This window comes from Ovis canadensis, chromosome 8 (assembly GCF_042477335.2).
Source record: "Ovis canadensis isolate MfBH-ARS-UI-01 breed Bighorn chromosome 8, ARS-UI_OviCan_v2, whole genome shotgun sequence".
Lineage (NCBI taxonomy): Eukaryota > Metazoa > Chordata > Mammalia > Artiodactyla > Bovidae > Ovis > Ovis canadensis.
In genome coordinates, this window is record NC_091252.1 from 78223622 (window position 1) to 78243438 (window position 19817).

Consider the following 19817-nt stretch of genomic DNA (forward strand, 5'->3'; position numbering starts at 1 on the left):
AAATGTCAATAATAAATGAGTGAAATGCATATTCCTTGAACTTCTTTACCTAAATTTCCTGTAAATTTGAAATTGTGTCCAAAATAGTTTCCCCTGCACTCAGGATGAATCTTACTTTCCTCACTTGGCCTGCTGGGCAGGAAGCAGCTCCTAGAAGCTCCTAGAGGAGTCCAAGTCAGAAAGAGAAAAATATTGTCTATTAACTCATATATATGGAATCTAGAAAATGGCACAGAGGAACCTCTTTGCAGGGCAGGAATGGAGATGAAGTCACAGAGAACTGACTTGTGGACACAGCAGGGGAGAAAGAAAGTGGGGCGAATTGAGAGAAACACTGAAACATATGTACATGACCATGTGTAAAATCAATAGCTAGTAGGAAGCTGCTGTAGGGAGCTCAGCTCGGTACTGTGATGAATGAGACGGGTGGGGTGGGGTGGGGGTGGAAGGAGGTTCAAGAGGGAGGGGATATATGTAGACATATAGCTGATTCACATTGTTGTACAGCAGAAGCTATTGTAAACACATTGTAAAGCAATCATCCTCCAATTAAAAACAATTTTTAATTTAAAAAAAAAAAGAGTTCAAGTGCATTCTCTCCAAAGAACTTCACACTTGCACACTCTTCACCTGAAAGCTCCTCCCCGCTCTTCACATGGCCACGCCTTAGATGGCTCAGGTGTTTTGATCAGATGTCACTTCCTCAGTGTACCTCTTCCTGAAGGAGCCTGTCTTCAGTCATGTTGCTCTATTTCACTTTTCTCTCTGAACCAAACCATGCTTACTCACTCCTTTACTTGTTTATTACACCTCACTGGGACATACATTTGAGAAGGGCAGTCACCTCATCCATCCGTTTACTCCTCTAACTCTGATATCTAAAACACTGCCTAGCATATGGTAAATTATATCTAAGTTATATGCCTAGCATATGGTAACTATTCCTAAAAATATAGTTTTGAGCAAATGGATAAATGTTTAAGTCCCTATAGCACCCAAAGCTTTAAAAGTAAAATTCTTAACTTATTACTGATTTGTTTTTCGTTCATATTACATAGACTTTTCTAGTTTGTGACAAGAATTTCAATGGTAAATATTATAATGTTACAGATGAGTATCAAATATAAATTGTTATAACAGAGAAGTTAAGAGAAATTCTAGTGGATAAAGAGAAAGATTTTTAAAGTTATTCTTTGCATCCAAAAATTAAATTAGGCTGACCTAGTTAATGTAAAAAATCCAATAGGCGTAGCAGTAGTAAGAAAATCTCTTGGTAACAGGTCCTTCAATTTCAAATATCTAGTATAATACCTGGAAACTAGTAAAGTACCCATAAATTTTTAACAATGCAAGAAATAACCTGTCAATAGTTCATAAACAGATCACTCCAGGGAAACTGGAGAGAGAGGGCTGATGTCGCACCTTCGAACATTAAAACAGGTCCTTTATTTTAAACGAGAAAAAGAGCTCATGATTGTCAGAGGTAAGGTCTCCTCAAAGGAGTAGAAACATCATTAGAAATAACAATGACAGCATTTGCCTCAGGATAGGTACCAACTGTTAACATTTTGATTTAGTTTGGGAGGGGTTGGGGTTTTTTTCCCATACCTATCGTTCGATTAATGACTTATACTTCTCAAAAAGCCGTGTGTTTCTGTAGAAGGCATTCACTCCGTACATTCCCTAGGGTTAAGGGCCAAGCTATTATAACAAAACCCTCTTCTATCCATCAAAAATAAAAGCAAAATTCCAATTTCAGCATGCTTTAATTAGCAGGCTATAAATCATTTCAGTATTGAAAGCACACACTCTGTTGTGTAGTGATTACCTAGTGATGAGTCAATTTGCACCTTCTTACGAGTCTTCACATTGCAGTAGTTGTACCAATATAAAGAGGTTCTCACCATTTTTACAAAAAAGTCTAGACTTTTCCAAGTTCCATGCATTTAGGTAAAAGTGTAGCCTCTGGGAGGTCTTCTTTAGTTGCTATGTCCTGTGTCTTTCACTCCCCTGCTACTCACTTTGCAGCATCACATACTGTCTCTATGGCAAGGACAACATTTGCTTACCTATAACTAAGCTATTCCATAGTTAGTTTTAAAACTTGAAATTATCATTGGATCACGATTTTGTGAGAAAACAAATATACTACTCTTGGTCTCTTCAAAATGGGATGTCTAACATTTCTTAAGCTTAAGAAAACACTGAATTGTCAAACCAATCTTTCCTTTTTAAAAAAATTATGATATAATTTGTATGGAGTAAAATTTGCCTTTTTAATGTATAAAGCCATGAATTTTAACAAATGTATGTATTAATTGTTGTATAACTATTACCATAAACAACGGGCTTCCCAGTGGCACAGTGGTAAAGAATCCACCTGCCAATGCAAGAGATTCAAAAGACAAAGTTTCGATCCCTGGGTCCAGAAATTCCCTGCAATCGGAAATGGCAACCATTTCCAGTATTCTTGCTGGGAAAATTCCACGGTCAGAGGAGCCTGGCAGGCTACAGTCCATAGGGTCACAAAAGGGTTGGACTCAACTGAGAAAGTTAGCACCAGCAGCACCACAATAAAGGTATGCTGCTGCTGCTGCTAAGTCGCTTCAGTCATGTCCGACTCTGTGCAACCCCAGAGACGGCAGCCTACCAGGCTCCCCCATCCCTGGGATTCTCCAGGCAAGAACACTCAAGTGGGTTGCCATTGCCTTCTCCACAATAAAGGTTTAGAACCATTCAATCACCTCCAAACACTCCTTCATGACCCTTTGAAGTCAGGCCTTCCCTTCACTCCCAGCTCTGGGCAACCATTGATCAAATCTAATCTTTGTACTGATATATGAATACATTCAGGCTTCTCGGGTGTCTGTAAAGAATCTGCCTGCAATGCAATAGCTGCATGAGACATGGGTTTGATCCCTGGGTCAGAAAGATTCCCTGGAGGAGGGCATGGCAACCCACTCCAGTATTCTTGCCTGGAGAATCCCCATGGACAGAAGAGTCTGGCGGGCTCCAATCCATGGGGTCGCCAAGAGATGGACACAACTGAAATACTTAGCACACACTCAAGTATGAACACATACATCATACCTCACTCTTTCACCCTAACAGAAGTAACACTTTATTAGAAGGAATTCAAGGGTCAAAATGAAATTTCATCTGCAGAAAGTGAGAAAAGGCAACTTTATAATGATGCCCTTATATTTGTTCTCATCATATATTATGTTTATTTTCTCTGTATTCTTCATATGCAGAACTCAGTTAATGAAAAAAAGGATAATTTATATGTTATGATAGATAAGCAAAAAACAAAAAACCATTTTGGTGCCGGTGGTGAGCAAATGTCATTTCCATAACAGTATCTAAATTATTAATTAGCTTTTATTAACCTTCTGAAGTGATTGAGACTAATTAACAAACCATTCTCTTAATCAGGGATATGAAAATGGTCTCAATTTGAGTCCTGACTAATTGCTAGTAGCTGCCAAGAATTGTAGGTTACAAAGAATTCTGAGGCTTAATAGGAAATTTTAATATGAAACATCTAAGTCTTAGAGATTATTAAACATTATAGATGTATTATCTTAATCCTACCAAGAAGCCCAGGAGAATGTTCCTATTGTTATCCCTATGCCATGAGCGGGGAAACTGAGTTTAGAGTGATTAAATAACTTATTCAAGGTCTAACAGGGGAGAAGTGATGAAGGTGGGATTTGAATTCATTTAGTCAAATTCCAAAGGTTAATATTTATCAACTTTGCTACTTTGCACCCAAGAAATTAATCACAGAATGCATGTGTATATCTGGAAGATCATACATTTTTCTAAGGAAGTGAATCTGGAATGAAATTTGAAGTATGTATTGAATAGAGATAGAGGGGAAGCCACAGAACAAGGAATAGCTTTAAGGGCAGAAAGTAGAGCAGGTGCAACGGCCCAGTAGGTGGAGGAACAAGGGGGAAACTGATGTGCCAGTCTGCGTGAGCAAAGCCCAGGGAAAGAGACCAGAAGAGAGATCTGCACACTAGGGCACTTCAGCAGTGAGGATAACCTTGACCTTCCTTCCAAGGGCATTGGGAAACTCCTGCATCATTTTAAGCTGTCTGGTAGTACAATGTAGGCTTTCAGAAGGTCACTCTGCCTGCGGGAGAAAGGCTTATTTACATGGGTAAGAGAGATGGAAGAGCATTGCAAGCCATTCAGTTCAAGACAGAGGCTGTGTTAACCAGGTCTTTTCACTTTCTATATTCTGATACTTGGGCATCTGGTGCTGGTTGACCCTGGGGGATTGCCCTTCCCAGGACTAGCTAATCCCTGGGAGTGTCAACAAGTGGCCTTCAAGCATAGCTTTTATGAAAACCAAACTGTTCAGAGCCAATGCCCCCAATTGCCTTTTTTTAAAAATCAAGCTCTTACAGTCTGGGCCAGTATCCACCTACCCTAGTCACCCCAAGGCCAGGTACCATACAACCAGACAACTCCGGGACCCACTGAGATTCTGCAACTAGCTAATCCTAAACTTGCTTACCCTGCTTTGCCCATTCCTTCCAGTGGAAATCACAATAAAGGCTTCCACCATGTTTTATCCTCTCTCCTCTGCCTCCTGACAAACCCTGGCGCTTGCCTGTATGGCCTCCCCATGCAGTGGTATGCCCCTCTTCCGTGAGTATAGCAAGCTAATCTTTTCAATGGCAATTGTCTCCTGATCCTTTGGCCTTGCTGAACCTTAATAACGGTAAAACTACATTTTAAAACAGTGGCATATTAGAGAAGAGGACACATCTGAGAGTATTACAGATCAATTGGACATTGATGTGATTGATTGTATATTCCAGACAGCAGATGTCAAGAAGGAATTCAAGATTTCTCACCTGCAGGCAGAGAGAAATAATAGTAAATGCTTACACAGCATTCATGTTATTCCAGGCCCTGTTCATTCAATTCTCTTTAAAATTTTATTATTCCCATTTCACACAAGCTGAATCAGAGACATAGAGAAGTTATGTAATCTGCGGTGGCAGAGACTAGCCAACTAATATCCATCTCCTCTCTTTCGCTTCCTGGTTAGGCAGCTGGGCTACATTTTTCAGCCTCTTTTGAGGCTAGGTGTGGCCAAGTATCTGAGTTCTGGCTGTGAGAGCATAGCTGGGGAATGGTGCACGGCACTTCTGGGCCTGGCTCATTAAATTTTCCCAGGTACCATCCATTCTTCTTGTGTAATGAAAGGGCTCTGGAAGCTTCATGTTGAAGATGGTGAAGCCATAAGTTAGATGGAGCTTTGGGCCCTAAATCGAGGAACAACAGACTTTTTCTGTAAAATACCAAAAAGTGAATACCTTTGAGGACCAAGAAGCACAGAACTGCAGATATTATGTAGCTATTTATGTCTACAAACACTTAAAATGTGGTAATTTTAAAACATGATTTACTCATGCTGATGTATGGCAGAGGCCAACACAAAATATTGTGAAGCAATTTTCCCTCAGTCTAAAATAAATAAGATTGGAAAAAAATAAAGGAAAATGTAAGAACTATTTTTAGGTAATCAGTTGTACAAAACATGTGCAGCAGGCCAAATTCAGTCACAGACCTTAGTTTACCAAGCTTATCCTAAATGGTTGCTTAAAGGAAAGCCACTTGCTAATCTGGAAAACTTTCTATGACTTTAAATAGACTACTTGTGCATGCAGCCCCTGAAACTTGGGGGCTGTTTGTTCCAGCAGTTAGCCTCTCATAACTTATCCAAGGCCACAGAACTAGGAAGTAGCAAAGCACAGATTTGAACTTGCTGACATTGCTGCCTCTTGAGAAAAAAGACAAGCCTGACTACTGACATCCATCAAGAATTGGAAAGGAGCTGAGGAGGCTCACATGCTTCATACTGTCAACCCTGTTCTAAATCTTGAGTCAGACAGAAATGTACAGAGACAAGCAGTAAGAGTTCTATGTTACACAACTGTGCCTTGAAAACCCACCACAGGCTTGCCTGGTGGCTTAGATGGTAAAGGATCTGCCTGCAATGCAAGAGATCTGAGTTGGACCCCTTGGGCAGGAGGATACCATGGAGAAGGGAATGGCAACCCACTCCAACATTCTTACCTAGAGAATTTCATGGACAGAGGAGCCTGGTCGGCTATAGTTCATCACAAAGAGTCAGATACAATTGAGTAATTAACACTTTCATTTTTCACCCAATTTAACAGAGATCTTGCTTGATGGTGGCAAGGATGATGGCTTGTTTCTATTCCTTCTAAGAGTAGGACTAATATTTTGAATCTTACAAATACCCCGCAAGTGCCGTTTCTTCGAACTCTGATTCTCTCCCTGCCACCTTCTCAGGAGGGTCCCCCAGTGCAGAGTCCACCAAATCTGGAAGCAATGCTATACTTTTCTTGGGAGGAGGTGAGATGGCAAGAAGTATAAGAGTTGGCTCTGGGGCCTTCTATACTTTCCAAAGTTTACATTCCTTAGAGATTTTTGACACCTTATTTAATATGACTAAAAAAAAATAAAGAAACTTTTTTTCCTGGAACTTTACAGAAAATAAAAATGAAAGGGGAGCATTCTGGTATAACTTATCCTAAACATGTCCATGTCCAAAATGTTGAATGGTGCATAGTGTACCTAAACAATTGGCAAGTCTTCCTGGTATAAGTTTGGAAAGAAAGAAACAGGCATTCCAAAATACCACTCCTGCTCATTCTTGCCATCTTTCCCCACCAAGCAGGATTTGTTTACACCGGAGTTTATAGTTACCGGTTGGCCTCAAAATAGATATTTTAATTCTGAGATCTTGCTCATGGATAAAGAATGCAAAAAGGAGGTTTCTGTGGTGATGTTTGCATTTTAAAATTAAGGGTGCAGTTAATTAATCTCTCCTGTCCATCTCAGGAAAAAGAGAATGAGTAATATGAAAAAAGAGGTTGTTAGAAAACAGTTAATAAGTATTTATTTTGGAATCTTCCTTAGACTCTTCTTTTTCCTTAACACTGCTTTTTTTTCCTTAGACTTTTACTTTCAAAGATGAAAGATGTTATTTTTTTCATCCTGGATCCCCAATGTTATAGAGAGAAACAAATGATGATCTATATCTATATAATTTTCTCTATTTGTGAATACTCCATTATTGGTTCTGTGGTTTGGTTCTCTTATACCAAACTCTAGAAATGCAATACACAGTAAGTTGTCTTATATAATGCAACCAGAACTAGTAGTTGATTGATTAATTTTTAAAAGTCAAAGGATTATAAAAGTTAATAATTATACCTCTAAATATTTCCTTTTAACTTGGTTAAAAATGCTTATACATTTATCTTCTTTTGAGTGAAGTTGCTCAGTCGTGTCTGACTCTTTGCGACCCCGTGGACTGTAGCCCACCAGGCTCCTCTGTCCATGGGATTCTCCAGGCAAGAATACTGGAGTGGGTTGCCATTTCCTTCTCCAGGGGATCTTCCTGACCCAGGGATCGAACCCAGGTCTCCGGCATCACAGGCAGATGCTTTAACCTCTGAGCCACCAGGGAAGCCCATCTTCTTTTACCATATGGAAAGGTACCATCTTTCTTTTGAGTATGAGTCTGTTGTTGGAAATCTAATCAGGTAGCTTAAATAAAACCCAACCATAATAAACTAAAATTCCAACTTTATTTAAAGAGGAGTGAGAATTCAAAGACATTCAAGAATCAGTTGGAGGGCAGAATCATTTTAAGTTTTTATTTTCTTTTTTGACTCTTTTATAGTTGTATCAACCACACATAATTCAATGACAAATTTTAGTGACTCATCTTTATTAAGTCTTTCTAAAGCATTTAACTTTGTCGTCATAAGTACTCTCCCTTTTTGTACTCATACTTCATAGTTTTATGGGACATTTAAACTATGCAACTTCAGTAATCCATAGAACTTGCATAAACTGGTTTGGGGTTAAATTCAACAGCATGTAATTCAACTGGTAACAGCAAAAATGCTCTGATATATTGGAAACAGCTTTGAGCATTCAGCTTGGTTTGTGAAGAGAGTAAAGAAATGTTGTTACTTTTATAGGTAGAGGTCAATTTGAAGACCTTTGAATATGTATGTAAAGTAATGTTTACATGTTTGTAAACTTTACAAGTCTATGTTATCACACTGAGTAAACATAGTAATAGGGAGACTGCATGGATGACAATAATGTGATAGAGTAGTGATCTTGGTGTCTAACTTGGATTTGAACATCATCATTTTAGTAACAGCAGACGTAAAGTAGTAAAAAAGTAGTTATTGGCATCTTTTTTTTCAGGACTATAACTTTTTTTTTTTTTTTTTGTCTTCACCATGCAGCTTGTGGAATCTTAGTTTCCTGACTAGGGATCTAACCCGGGCCCTTGGCAGTGAAACCGCAGAGTCCAGTCCACTGGATCACCAGGGAATTTCCTGGCATCAAACTTAAGTAGTTGTACTCTTCTTAACACACTATGGGTGAATTTATGTGTCAGCAACTATAATCAGAATAGGCTTCTAGAAACTGTCAAATGCTTTGAAAAATCATTTCAGATATAAAATTCAAAATGTTTGATTCTGTGATACTGAGGATGAGAATTTTAGAATAAATAAGTACATTTCTGTCGGGTGAATTTCTATTTATTTCCCCCAACTTCAAACGGACCAGTGGTTCTTAACTGGGGCAGTATCACGCACATAAACACCCAGCACCTTTCAGAAATATAAGAAGACTTGTCCATTACTGCTATAATTGCAGGATATCATGACGGCAGTGTAACAGTGACATTTAGTAGACCAGTTTCTGGGATGCTGGGGTCCCAGCAGTGTGTAGAACAGTTCTGGACAACTTGCTAATGTCCCTCCAGAGGAGATACTCATTTTTTTTTTCTTTTTCCAGAGGAGACATTCATGAAAGTGAAAGATCTATTTAGATTTATGATTTATATGAATCTAGAATCTGTTTTATTTTAAAGACAAATTGGGGATGGAATAGATCTTTAATAAGTCGTTTCTGCTATAAGACGTGTTTCTAAAAATCATCATGCTATGCAAAATCATGCTAAAAAACACAGGGCTTATGAGAAAAATGCAGTTAGGGACACTATACTCAACATACAAATAAAAAGATGGAATCCCAGTAAAAATAGTAGCATAGTTTTATACATGATAAATGGTTAAGAAATATATAAGAACTACAATAAGTACTGGGGGGAAAAAACCCTAAAGTTCACTAAGTGGAAGTGGGCAACAGAGGAGTTGACATTTGTGAGTAATTGTGAAGTGGTGGAGGGTTATCTGAAACTGGATGGAAAGCTGTAGTCCCATTCACTACGTGTCCAGGTGTGATGAAATGAAGTAGCTGGTCTGTGTCTGGTGTGTTAATTTATATGTGTGTGTACTCCTGAACATGGACCATTCAGAAGAAGTGCACTTCTCTGCGTCTGCCAAGTGTTTCTTGCTGAAAATGTCCTGTATAATCAGCAAATGTATTATGTTCAGATTGTTCCTTAATATATCAATTGCTTTGGAACAAATTTTAAAGCAAATGTTAGAGAACTATGACTTGTTCTAGGAAGGCAGATACCATCAAGAAAAATGTTGGTTTTGTTTGTTTGGAATTTTCCAAGATTTGTTCACCATTTCAGAACATCATACCCTTTGGGCAATAAGACTTGTGGTCCGTGGACTCCCAACATGACGCACTGGTATGAGCCTGCATTGGCAGCTATCATATTCCAGGTGATCTGTGTAGAGGTGCAGGTACCAAACAATGCCATTAGATCTTCTACTGTAACCTTTAACTGGAAAAGTTAAAGAGCATTTATCTAACGAATAAGGAAAGAAAATTGCCTTAGAGATTATGTTCCTTTCATTTCTCCCTTTACATACAGCTAGAATATTATATTGAAAAATTTGAAATGTTATGCAAAGGCCAATTATGTTATATAAAAGGGGCACAATAAAACATGTATCAGGAAAGGAGAGTGGCACTGGGTTTAATAGGACTATGAACCCCTGATATAAAGAAACTTAAAAAAAAGAAAGGGAAGGTGGCATGTTTGGTGCATCCATGAATAGATGTGAGGATTAAATGGGATATTCTTGAACATAAGATAGGTTTAAATAAATGATTGGTGGTATTTACTATTTTTGATACTGTATTAGAAGACCCATATATCCAGTCAACTCCTTGAATCTTTCCTTATAGATGCCCCACAGGGACCCCAAACTCAGGAGACCAGGGTCACCAAACTCAGTAACTGACCAACATTTAGAAAAGGAAATGTGAGCCATCAATTTTAATAACAATTTATTGAACTTACAATATCCAAATGCTAATCACGTCAACATGCTACTTATATGAAAAACTGAAAAGACATGTAGCCTCCTCCTTTTGCCATGTCTTCAAAGTCTGGCATGTACTTTATATGTATAGCACTTACCACTTTGGAGCAGGCACATCTCAAGTACAATTTGAGATGTTATGCTGTGCGATGGCACCCTACTCCAGTACTCTTGCCTGGAAAATCCCATGGATGGAGGAGCCTGGTTGGCTGCAGTCCATGGGGTCTCGAAGAGTCGGACACGATTGAGCGATTTCACTTTCACTTTTCACTTTCATGCATTGAATAAGGAAATGGCAACCCATTCCAGTGTTCTTGCCTGGAGAATCCCAGGGACGGGGGAGCCTGGTGGGCTGCCATCTATGGGGTCACATAGAGTCGGACACGACTGAAGTGACTTAGCAGCAGCAGCTGTGCTATGAGACTCAGTATATACTCTCTGGTAACCAAGTCTGACAATGTGACTGGGCTTGAGTTGAATTGGGAAATACACTACAGTCCATCCCTTTACACCTTGGAGAAGGACATGGGAACACACTCCAGTCTTCTTGCCTGAAAAATCCCATGGACAAAGGAGCCTGGTGGGGTACAGTTCATGGGGTCGCAAAGAGTTGGACATGACTGAGCAACTGAGCACATCCCTTTACAAATAGGGTTCCATAAGAAGAGTAAGCCCTGATGCCCTAAGACATCCCATGTCATGAATTAACGTCTCTCCTATGAGAGTCTTCAAACCTCCTCTTTCTAGCTCTCCGAACACATACACCTTGAGTGATTTCATCCAGCTCAGGGCTCAGCTACCGTTAAGTGACAAGAAGGGACAAATCAGCCTCCAGTTTGGGCCTTTCTTGAGATCACATTTCTTATGAACTGAAGTGGGAAGCTCATTTCCTTACCTGCGTCTACAAATATAGTATAAATCCAGGCTTTTTCTTGGTTAACAAGACTACCTCTTTCCACTGCCCTGGTTAAAACTCTGGTTAGGTCCTCCATCTCTCTCTCCCCCTGACACCAAATCAGTCACTAGTTATGATCAATTCCTTTTCATTAAGCAAAACTGTCCCTTCTACCTCCATGACCCCATTGTCTGGATTGTTGCTGCCCTATTTCCATGGAAACAACATGACTTCATAATTCTCCCAGTTGGTCTCCCTGCCTCCACTCCCTCTCAACTAGATTATTTTCCTTGCTGCCACATTGATATATTTCTAAATAACAACAATGACACTAACAATGGCAATGCCACTTTCTTGCTTCAATCTTCCCTTGGCTCCACCCCTCATTGCTTTCAGGGCCAGATCTGAGCTCTTTGGGCTGGACTAGGATCTTGGGTTTTGACCTGCTTTTCCAGCTTAACTACATCCACCCTGTCATAGACCCAGGCAGCCAGCTACATTTGGCTTTTCCTCCATTCAGTCTTACACAACATGATCATGATTATCTAACATGCTGCTTTCCACTTTATTTTTATGCCCCACCTCTACGGGAATGTAAACTCCACAAAGGCAAGGACCTGCTGTGTTTTGTGCAGTACCGTGCACCTAGCACACAGAACAGTGTCCCAGTGTCCATGATGAAGTTTACCTATTGAATAAGTCAATAAATTGTTAGGATGAGACCTGGGACCTGGGACTGTTTGCTCCAGTGCTTGCACCTAAACAAACATCTCCGTGAGCAGCGAAATACAATGAAGTTATAAAAGACCAAAAATAACTGTGCAGACAGTTGGGACAAATTATGGAGAACAAGGTGCAAAAAGACCAAGAAGTCCAACGGCCACTTCTGAAGAGCTGGGACAAAAGCAGGGAGTTGGGAGCCAAAGCAGAGTACTGGGCATACCCTCTGCACATGACCACGGAAGGGGTGGGCAAACCAACTAAGCCACCACTCCAGCCTGACCCCTGGACCCATACCCACCGTCACCTCATACAAGGTACCAGCTTGCTCCCCTCAGCAAGTGGACAAGCAAAGGCACCTGTTGGTTCTTTTCACTCCTCTGTGCTGCAGCAGGCGTCCCCAATGAAACCTGGCCAGGATTTCTTGTCTGAACTCAGAAATTTCTATTGATTAAGAAGGCCAAGAACCCTGGTTGGTAACGCTCCAGGACCACCTTTGCAAAGAAGCCTGCTCCATCCCTCCTTCCATTCTCAGCAGGGTGGTTGCTCCTTTGCGATTGCAAAACACATCAAATGTACCATTATTTTAGCACTAATAGCATACTGCACACATTTACTCACATATCATCTCTTTTCTTTATTTGGTCTCCTTGATGACAGGAGTACTCTTATCCACCCTAAATGGGCATTATAGCACCCAGTTCATAGTAGGCATTCAAAAACTGTTTTATGAGCAAGTGAATACATGCAATGAATCAGAGGAAGAAGCAGAGCATTTGATTTGACCTGGGATCACATACACACACACACACCAGTGAGGAGTAAAACACACAAATCACCCTATGCAATTACATGTTTCAAGATTCTTCTCTGCGAGAGATGGATATTAGGCTGGTCGTGGTGGCCTTTAAATCACCTTTGTAAACCATAGTTTTAAAGAGACAGCCTGGATCATAAAACATCATAGCTAAGTTGTAAATCCACCAATTTGAGATTTCTGGAATGGAAATACCCATAGATTTTGACCTTTAATGAGCTACTTCCATTATTTAAAAGATTCTACTGTTTTGTAATAAAGGAACTGTGACTTGTGGATATTTTATAGTGTATTGGTTTCAGTTAGTTTCTACCTTCAGTCATTTCAGCAAAAATCAGGAGGTTTCCCGGGTAAGTAGAATTTCAGACATGTATGCATGCTGAGAGGGAAGCAGAGGGGAAATGATGATTTGATTCCTTCATGACTCTTTTCAGACACCCATTCCCATGTCCAGGTTCTAAGGACTCCATTTCTAGAACTCGCACTGTACTGACCACTCTCTGTTCTAATCAGGTGACATGCTGAAGCCAACAACTGCCTTCTCACTTGTTCAAGGCATTTGTACTCTGCGCAGCCTGGGATGGGCAGAACCTAGGAGTGAAAAGCACAGATGGCATGTTGGTAGCATCAACATTTCTCCAGCAACAAAATTGGGAAATCAAAATGTCAAACAACACATAAAAACTAGACACCTCAAGCATGTAATCGTATATTTATTTCTCTTTTTAAAGAACACTCCTTAATGTAATTCAATATACAAACTTGGTTTCACAGAATTATAATCCACTATATAGCACAAAGATAACCCAGATTGTGTGTGTGTGTGTGTGCACACACGTGTTTGTGTGTGCCCATGTGTTGTACCCCTTCCCTTCCTTCCACTCTTCGGAACCTACAAACAAAGGCTCTGCCCATCGTCAACGCTAACCAAAGCCCATTCTGAATGTTATATACAAAAGACAGCATCCTCCCACAAGTTCTTTTCCCTGGTAAGCTTCTTTTCCATTCCCCCTGAGATAGCCAGGGGTCTGACACTCTTCCCTTCTGCAGTAGGGTCAAGTGGCTTCCCCCAGAGCTGATGTCAACCCTGTTACCGTGCAGACTGGCTGACAGGAAAGGCTGAGGAGCAGGTCTCCATGCCCTTCCCCGCTTCCACACCCACCTCTCAGTCCAAGCGCGACCCCTCTGTAGTAGCCTTAGTTCCAGTCACCATCTCGTGCAGCAAGAACCAAGGAGATTGCTAAGCCCAGGTCTTCTCCACGGGCAGCGCACAGCACTGCCTGCCAAGCCACCGGGCCGGCCGATAACCAAGCTCAACACAGTCCCATGTGCTTTGTCACTTTAATTTTTAAAGACACCCTAGCATAGGTCTGTGGCAACCTAGTGTCCAACTGAGTTACATAAAATTGTACCAGTGATGCACTTGTACATATTTACATGGGGCGGAATGTTTTCCCATATTTTTAGTTGAGTATATAGATCAACATGTTCACATAAGACCAAATACTTTTAATATTATTTATAACTGATTTATAAAGCTTTGAAAAAACTCACAATAGCACGTTGTTTACTTTAATGCTTTACGGTACTATCAGTTTAAAATCACAATCAGCACTTAAGTTATAGTCAATCCAGCAAACAAGAGACAAAAAAATTTACAAGAGTTAAGAACTGACTGATACATCCTTTATCTTTTTTTTTAACTAATGCATAAGTGCAGAATAAGATACTCTAGTTTAAATATCTTGTTTACAATATACATTTTTTGTTCTAGTTACGCAACAGTAAACCCCATGCTTCACATAGAAAAGCAATCCACAACATTAAGAAAAAATGTACAATTTATGAAACAAAGTAAATAAATATTAGTATTACAGAATCAGAGCTGTACATAAAAGCTGTTCAGTTTTAATCATATAAAAATATGTTTTAGTGCAACCTCACATATATATTGATGCTGTTTTGCTTTACATCATTTAGATCCAAGTGTCCAAAAAAGGAAAGAAATTACATTTATTACAAAGCAGATACACAAATTCTAAAATATGTACAAATTACTGCTAAAAAATGCTTATAAGAATATAAGCAAAGTAAAGAAAAGGCACAAACATCTGTACAATTTTAAAAGTACCAGACCCAATAGGTTAATTTCAAATTTTGTTTTGGTCAGGCTCATGATGACTTGTTAATTTACCTAATTCTTCTGATATAACAAAAGTATATATAATAGCAAACTACCAGTAACTTAGGACAGGCATGCTATAAACTTGATTACCTCTATTTCTAGAAAAACAAAAACAAAACAAATGGGAAAATGTGGAAATGAAAGTCTCCATGCATCTTAGATCAATGTAGTTGACTCTTTTCTGAAGCCGGTTCCTTGCCTGCCTCTGTGCTTGAAGGTAATTCCTTGCTGTCTTGAAAGCCCGACTGTTGGTCATCCAGACAACTCTTGCTGTAAAACGTGGAGTGGGCGAACGCAGTCTGGGATGTACCAAAATTGTCCTTTTCGCCATCATGCAAGTCAGGGTGGGTAGCTGAGGTACAGGGCTGACCTGGCTCAGGTCCACTAAAGTGTCTAATGCTAGCCTGTGCACTTTCCAAGGGTTTCTGATGAGGCGCCTGCCCCCGAGCTGACTGATCTGCCCCAAGCAAAGCGGCCTCTTCTGTGGCAATCCGGAGGGAGGCGATGGCTTTTGTGCAAGTCTGTATGTTTTCCTCCTGTTCCCGCTCTGTGGCATTCAGGCTGTCTTCTGAAGTGCTCTGTTTCATCAGGAGCCGCGGAGAGGAGGGCGTGCTAGGTGGACCAGATGACTGGGGAGCGTAAGGCGACCGTTTCCCGTGCTGCTTCGAAACTGCGTAGGGATCCTTGGCGAAGGAGTCCCCTGAGGCTCCCCTCTTCTCCTCGGAGCCCTCCATTGGCAGAGGCAATGTGGGTGGAGGGTGTAAACCGGAAAGGGCCGGCGGCATGGAGTGAACCATTTGGATCCCACCAACTGGCACCATAGGGATAGGAGCTCGCACTTGTTGCTGAGAGTGGAGTGGAAGATGACTGAAGACATAGTCATTAGGACCCTCAGGGAAAAGGCTGGAGCCGGGATGTTCATAAGCACCTTCTTGGTCTCCATAGAGACTGAAGTAAGGAACCTGAGGTAATCCTCTTCTTAAATTCTGCTTTGGGAAAACAGAGACAACACTTAGGACCCAGCGTGCTTCAAGTTTAGGTCAAACTTTTTCATTCATTCATTCACTCACTCACTCATTCCTTCAAAACACGTGAAGACTCCCTAATCTTTCTATCACTCTTTGATTTCTCAAGACAAAAGAGGTTTGCTCCGCAGTCTTTTAGGATTCTTGACTGTAGCAGGTAGGTCTATGAAAGTTGCTTTCGTTGTTAAACAGGAATGTGATAAAACCTGCAGTGTGTTTTCCACTAGGTACAGAGACACGGTCCAGCTCTGGTTTTTTTTGTAAGACGGAATGAAAAGAAAATAACGGATAATTACCAGAAAAACTTTACTGAGCCAAAAAACACTAATAACAAATTTTTAAATCCAAAAGAAAGTTAAACGATTACCATCTGTTTATATACCGGGCAGATTTTTAATATTTTTCTTAAGTGTTGATGAATATAAATGGAGTGACAAGCTTGAAAATTAGCTCTCTCTTTTTTTTTTTTTTTAGTCTTCTACAGAGCAGATGACAAAACGGTGGTGATACAGAAACTGGTCCCTCCAGTGTGCAAGACACTGCTCTAAAGAAATAGATTTCTGCTCAGGAGGCATCAAGGCAGAAGATCAGCACCAGCATCTCCATCAAACCGTAATTCAAGGCCAGATTTTCTATGGAAACTATGCATCAAAGTAGTTAATGTTAAGTATTTCAAGTAGTTATAATTCATATTTGACTATGCGGCTGGGAACCAGAAATGACTGTATTTTAATCTTCTATGCTATTATTCCCACTTAAAAATCTTTTTGGCAATTAATAAATTTGGACATTTAAAGTTTGGGGCCAGAAATCCAGATTTCATGGTCCCAGTCCTGAAAACGGAGAACCCATTTTTTATAATTGTTTCTATAGCAAAACCTACCCTAACTGTGAGATTATCGGGTTTAAATGAGATGCTGCTGCTAAGCTGCTAAGTCGCTTCAGTCGTGTCCGACTCTGTGTGACCCCAGAGATGGCAGCCTACCAGGCTCTTCTGTCCCTGGGATTCTCCAGGCAAGAACAGTAGAGTGGGTTGCTATTTCCTTCTCCAATGCATGAGAGTGAAAAGTGAAAGTGAAGTCGCTCAGTCGTGTCCGACTCTTCATGATCCCATGGACTGCAGCCCACCAGGCTCCTCTGTCCATGGGATTTTCCAGGCAAGAGTACTGGAGTGGGGTGCCATTGCCTTCTCCATTAAATGAGATGACGAAACTTCAATTAACTGAGATTCATCCTTTTAAGGCGTGCATGGTCAGTCACTCAGTCATGTCTGACTCTGCGACCCCATGGACTTTAGCCCGCTAGGCTCCTCTGTCCATGGAATTTTTTAGGCAAGAATACTAGAGTGGGTTGCCATTTCCTTCTCCAGAGGATCTTCCCAACCCAGGGATTGAACCTCTGTCTCCTGCATTACAGGCAGATTCTTTACCACTGTGCCATCATTCCAAGAATATTTCAGGTCAAAAATGCAAGGTGTGCTCTATACCATTAATGATTCATCCAGTTCTAATTAGATTGTGAGACCAGGTTAGGAAAGATAAATTATCCACTGTTTCTGCTACTCTGTACCATTCTTGGCCCTTACCCTGTTCTAGGCTTCACCTTATTCAAGCCAGAAACAAATGACTTCTGCTGAAAGTGCAGGATCAGACATCAATCCTCATAAGCTAAGGACCTCATAAGCTAGGTAAGGGGAGAATTCTATGGTAGGAGAAAGAAATCAGTAAATACGACTAAAAAATCCCTCTTGTATTTATTTGCTCTGGTTTTAAAAAGGCATGTTTACTTCATCCAACACTAGGTAAGGTGGAGATCATAATGCCTACAATAACCACCTGTGAATGTAACCAAATGAATCTTCTTTGGATCATAATGATCACAGATGTAAAGTCTGAAATGAAACATAGCTTGGCTCTTTTTCCATCTTGCCTTTGGTTGCTATTCTGTGATGTCCACGGTATACACCTAATCAGAATGGGGGTTTGTGAGGCAGCCAAAGACAGAGCTGCCCTATTTCATAAGATCTCTGACTCAAGTCCAACAAAGCGAGTGATGAAGTGTCCTCTAAAAATAGGATGTATTCAATCTGTTCAAAAGCCAATAGAATTTTGTGTTAAGAATACAAGTGTTATATTCAGACTTTTACTGACCAGACATTAAATGATTACAACCACAGAAGCAACTGTACAATTCCTATCACGTAACCACTTCCATGGCTCCAGATACTGCCAAGCCTTTCACATATTCTTTGTCCTCAGACTCACCCCTTCTTCACCCTCCAAATAACTCTCCAGAAGATTTTTCTACTCTAATTTTTACTCCATTTGCAACCTTATCTTGTTTTACAATTTGAGCCTTACCATTTTAATATGAATAAACTCCCATCTTCCTTAAAAATCTTGACAAGGAAATATGAATAATGAATGCCTGTGTGGGTTGTGTATGCATATGTGTGTGTATATCTATCTGTATCCTATGTACCAGATATTTCTCCCAACTCATCTTTTCAGCAGTGTCAGTAGGTCCTCTGGAAGCAAAGGATAAGACGGAGGTAGAGGTACAGGAGTTCTGGCTGGGGTTGGTGACAGGGGAGCTGGGATATAAAGTACGTGACAGTAACGGGGAGAGGAAGCAGGGGGTCACCTGGAACTGATCCAGGCTCAGCCACCGATAGAGGCTGCAGGGGAGAATGTGGCCTTGGCTTGAAAATGGAGGTCTATCCTGAAGGTTCGAACATCAGGAGGCTGTCAGCTCACTGCATTCCTTACAGCTGAATGGTAAGTTCTTTCAAGGACAGAAGTCTACTTGGCCCACCTCCCTGGCTGCCACAAACAGATGAAAAAACTGACCAAGAGGTTAAGTGACTTGCCTAAGACCACACAGAGAGCAAGGGATGGAACCAAATCATAGCACTTGTACTAGACAGGGTTCACGGACGCTCTGCACTGAGGACCAGGACATATACTCTTTGTCTCCTTGCTATTTATCTACCAAAACTTTAAAAATGGAAAAGGAACAATTCTTATTTAAAAAGGATGAGGCCAGAAACCATACAATTTTTCTGTCATCAACGTTGAGCCACATATGATTAAACCCTCAAAAAATATTTACTGAATGAATGAATATAAGACTTTTCTCTCTTCTTCTTCCTTCCTTTCTTCCTTCTGTCCTTCTCCCCTCCCTCCTTTCTTCCCTCTCTTTATTTCTTCTTTCCTTTTCTCTTTATCTATCCATCCATCTACCTACCCACCTACCTATCTATCATCTATTTTAAAATTAAAACTAACCAGAGGACAATAGAGCAGAAATAGCAGGGTTCTAGAATCTCAGTGACTGCATATCATCTCCTCCAAACTTGCTCCCTGGAACCTACCACTACAGGCTGAACCAGATAATAAGTGTGCCATGCTTGGCTATGAGGTCCTTTCAATGCCAGAGTCACTGCCCTGTGAGTGCTTGGTAAGTGTTAAACCACAGGTATTGCTAACAGAATTTCCATCAAAGATAATGATCTTTAGAGTTATTCCAATTTAATATGTTCATACATAAGATGGCTGGATAACATCATCTGCTCAATGAACGTGAGAGTTTGAGCAAACTCTGGGAGATAGTGAAGGACAGGGAAACCTGGCATGCCGCAATCCATGGGGTCACAGAGAGCTGGATGTGACTTAGTGATTGAAGAAAACAACATACATTCTTCAGAGAGAGGGAAGCACTCATCTACTACAGCAATCAGAAGTACTCCTTAAAGGATCACTGATTCTTTTTCACAATGAGAATCTTGTCCATACATCATAGAAAGACAAAAATTCTCTGCTGCCCCTCAAAAACAGAGTGCTAAAGCATC

General features: G+C 40.5%; 1 protein-coding gene across 8 annotated transcripts in view; it reads right to left on the reverse strand.

Moving 5' to 3' along the window:
• Positions 1 to 13452: 13452 nt before the first annotated feature.
• HIVEP2 (HIVEP zinc finger 2) overlaps positions 13453 to 19817 on the reverse strand; it is a 217591-nt gene continuing 211226 nt past the window's right edge. For 7 of the 8 annotated variants that reach the window (XM_069598556.1, XM_069598560.1, XM_069598555.1 and 4 more), the window contains one exon: positions 13453 to 15931. In XM_069598556.1, coding sequence (XP_069454657.1) covers positions 15104 to 15931 — 828 coding nt within the window. In that variant the 3' untranslated portion in view covers positions 13453 to 15103. The remainder of the gene's footprint in view (positions 15932 to 19817) is intronic. The other variant, XM_069598561.1, reaches the window with a different exon arrangement.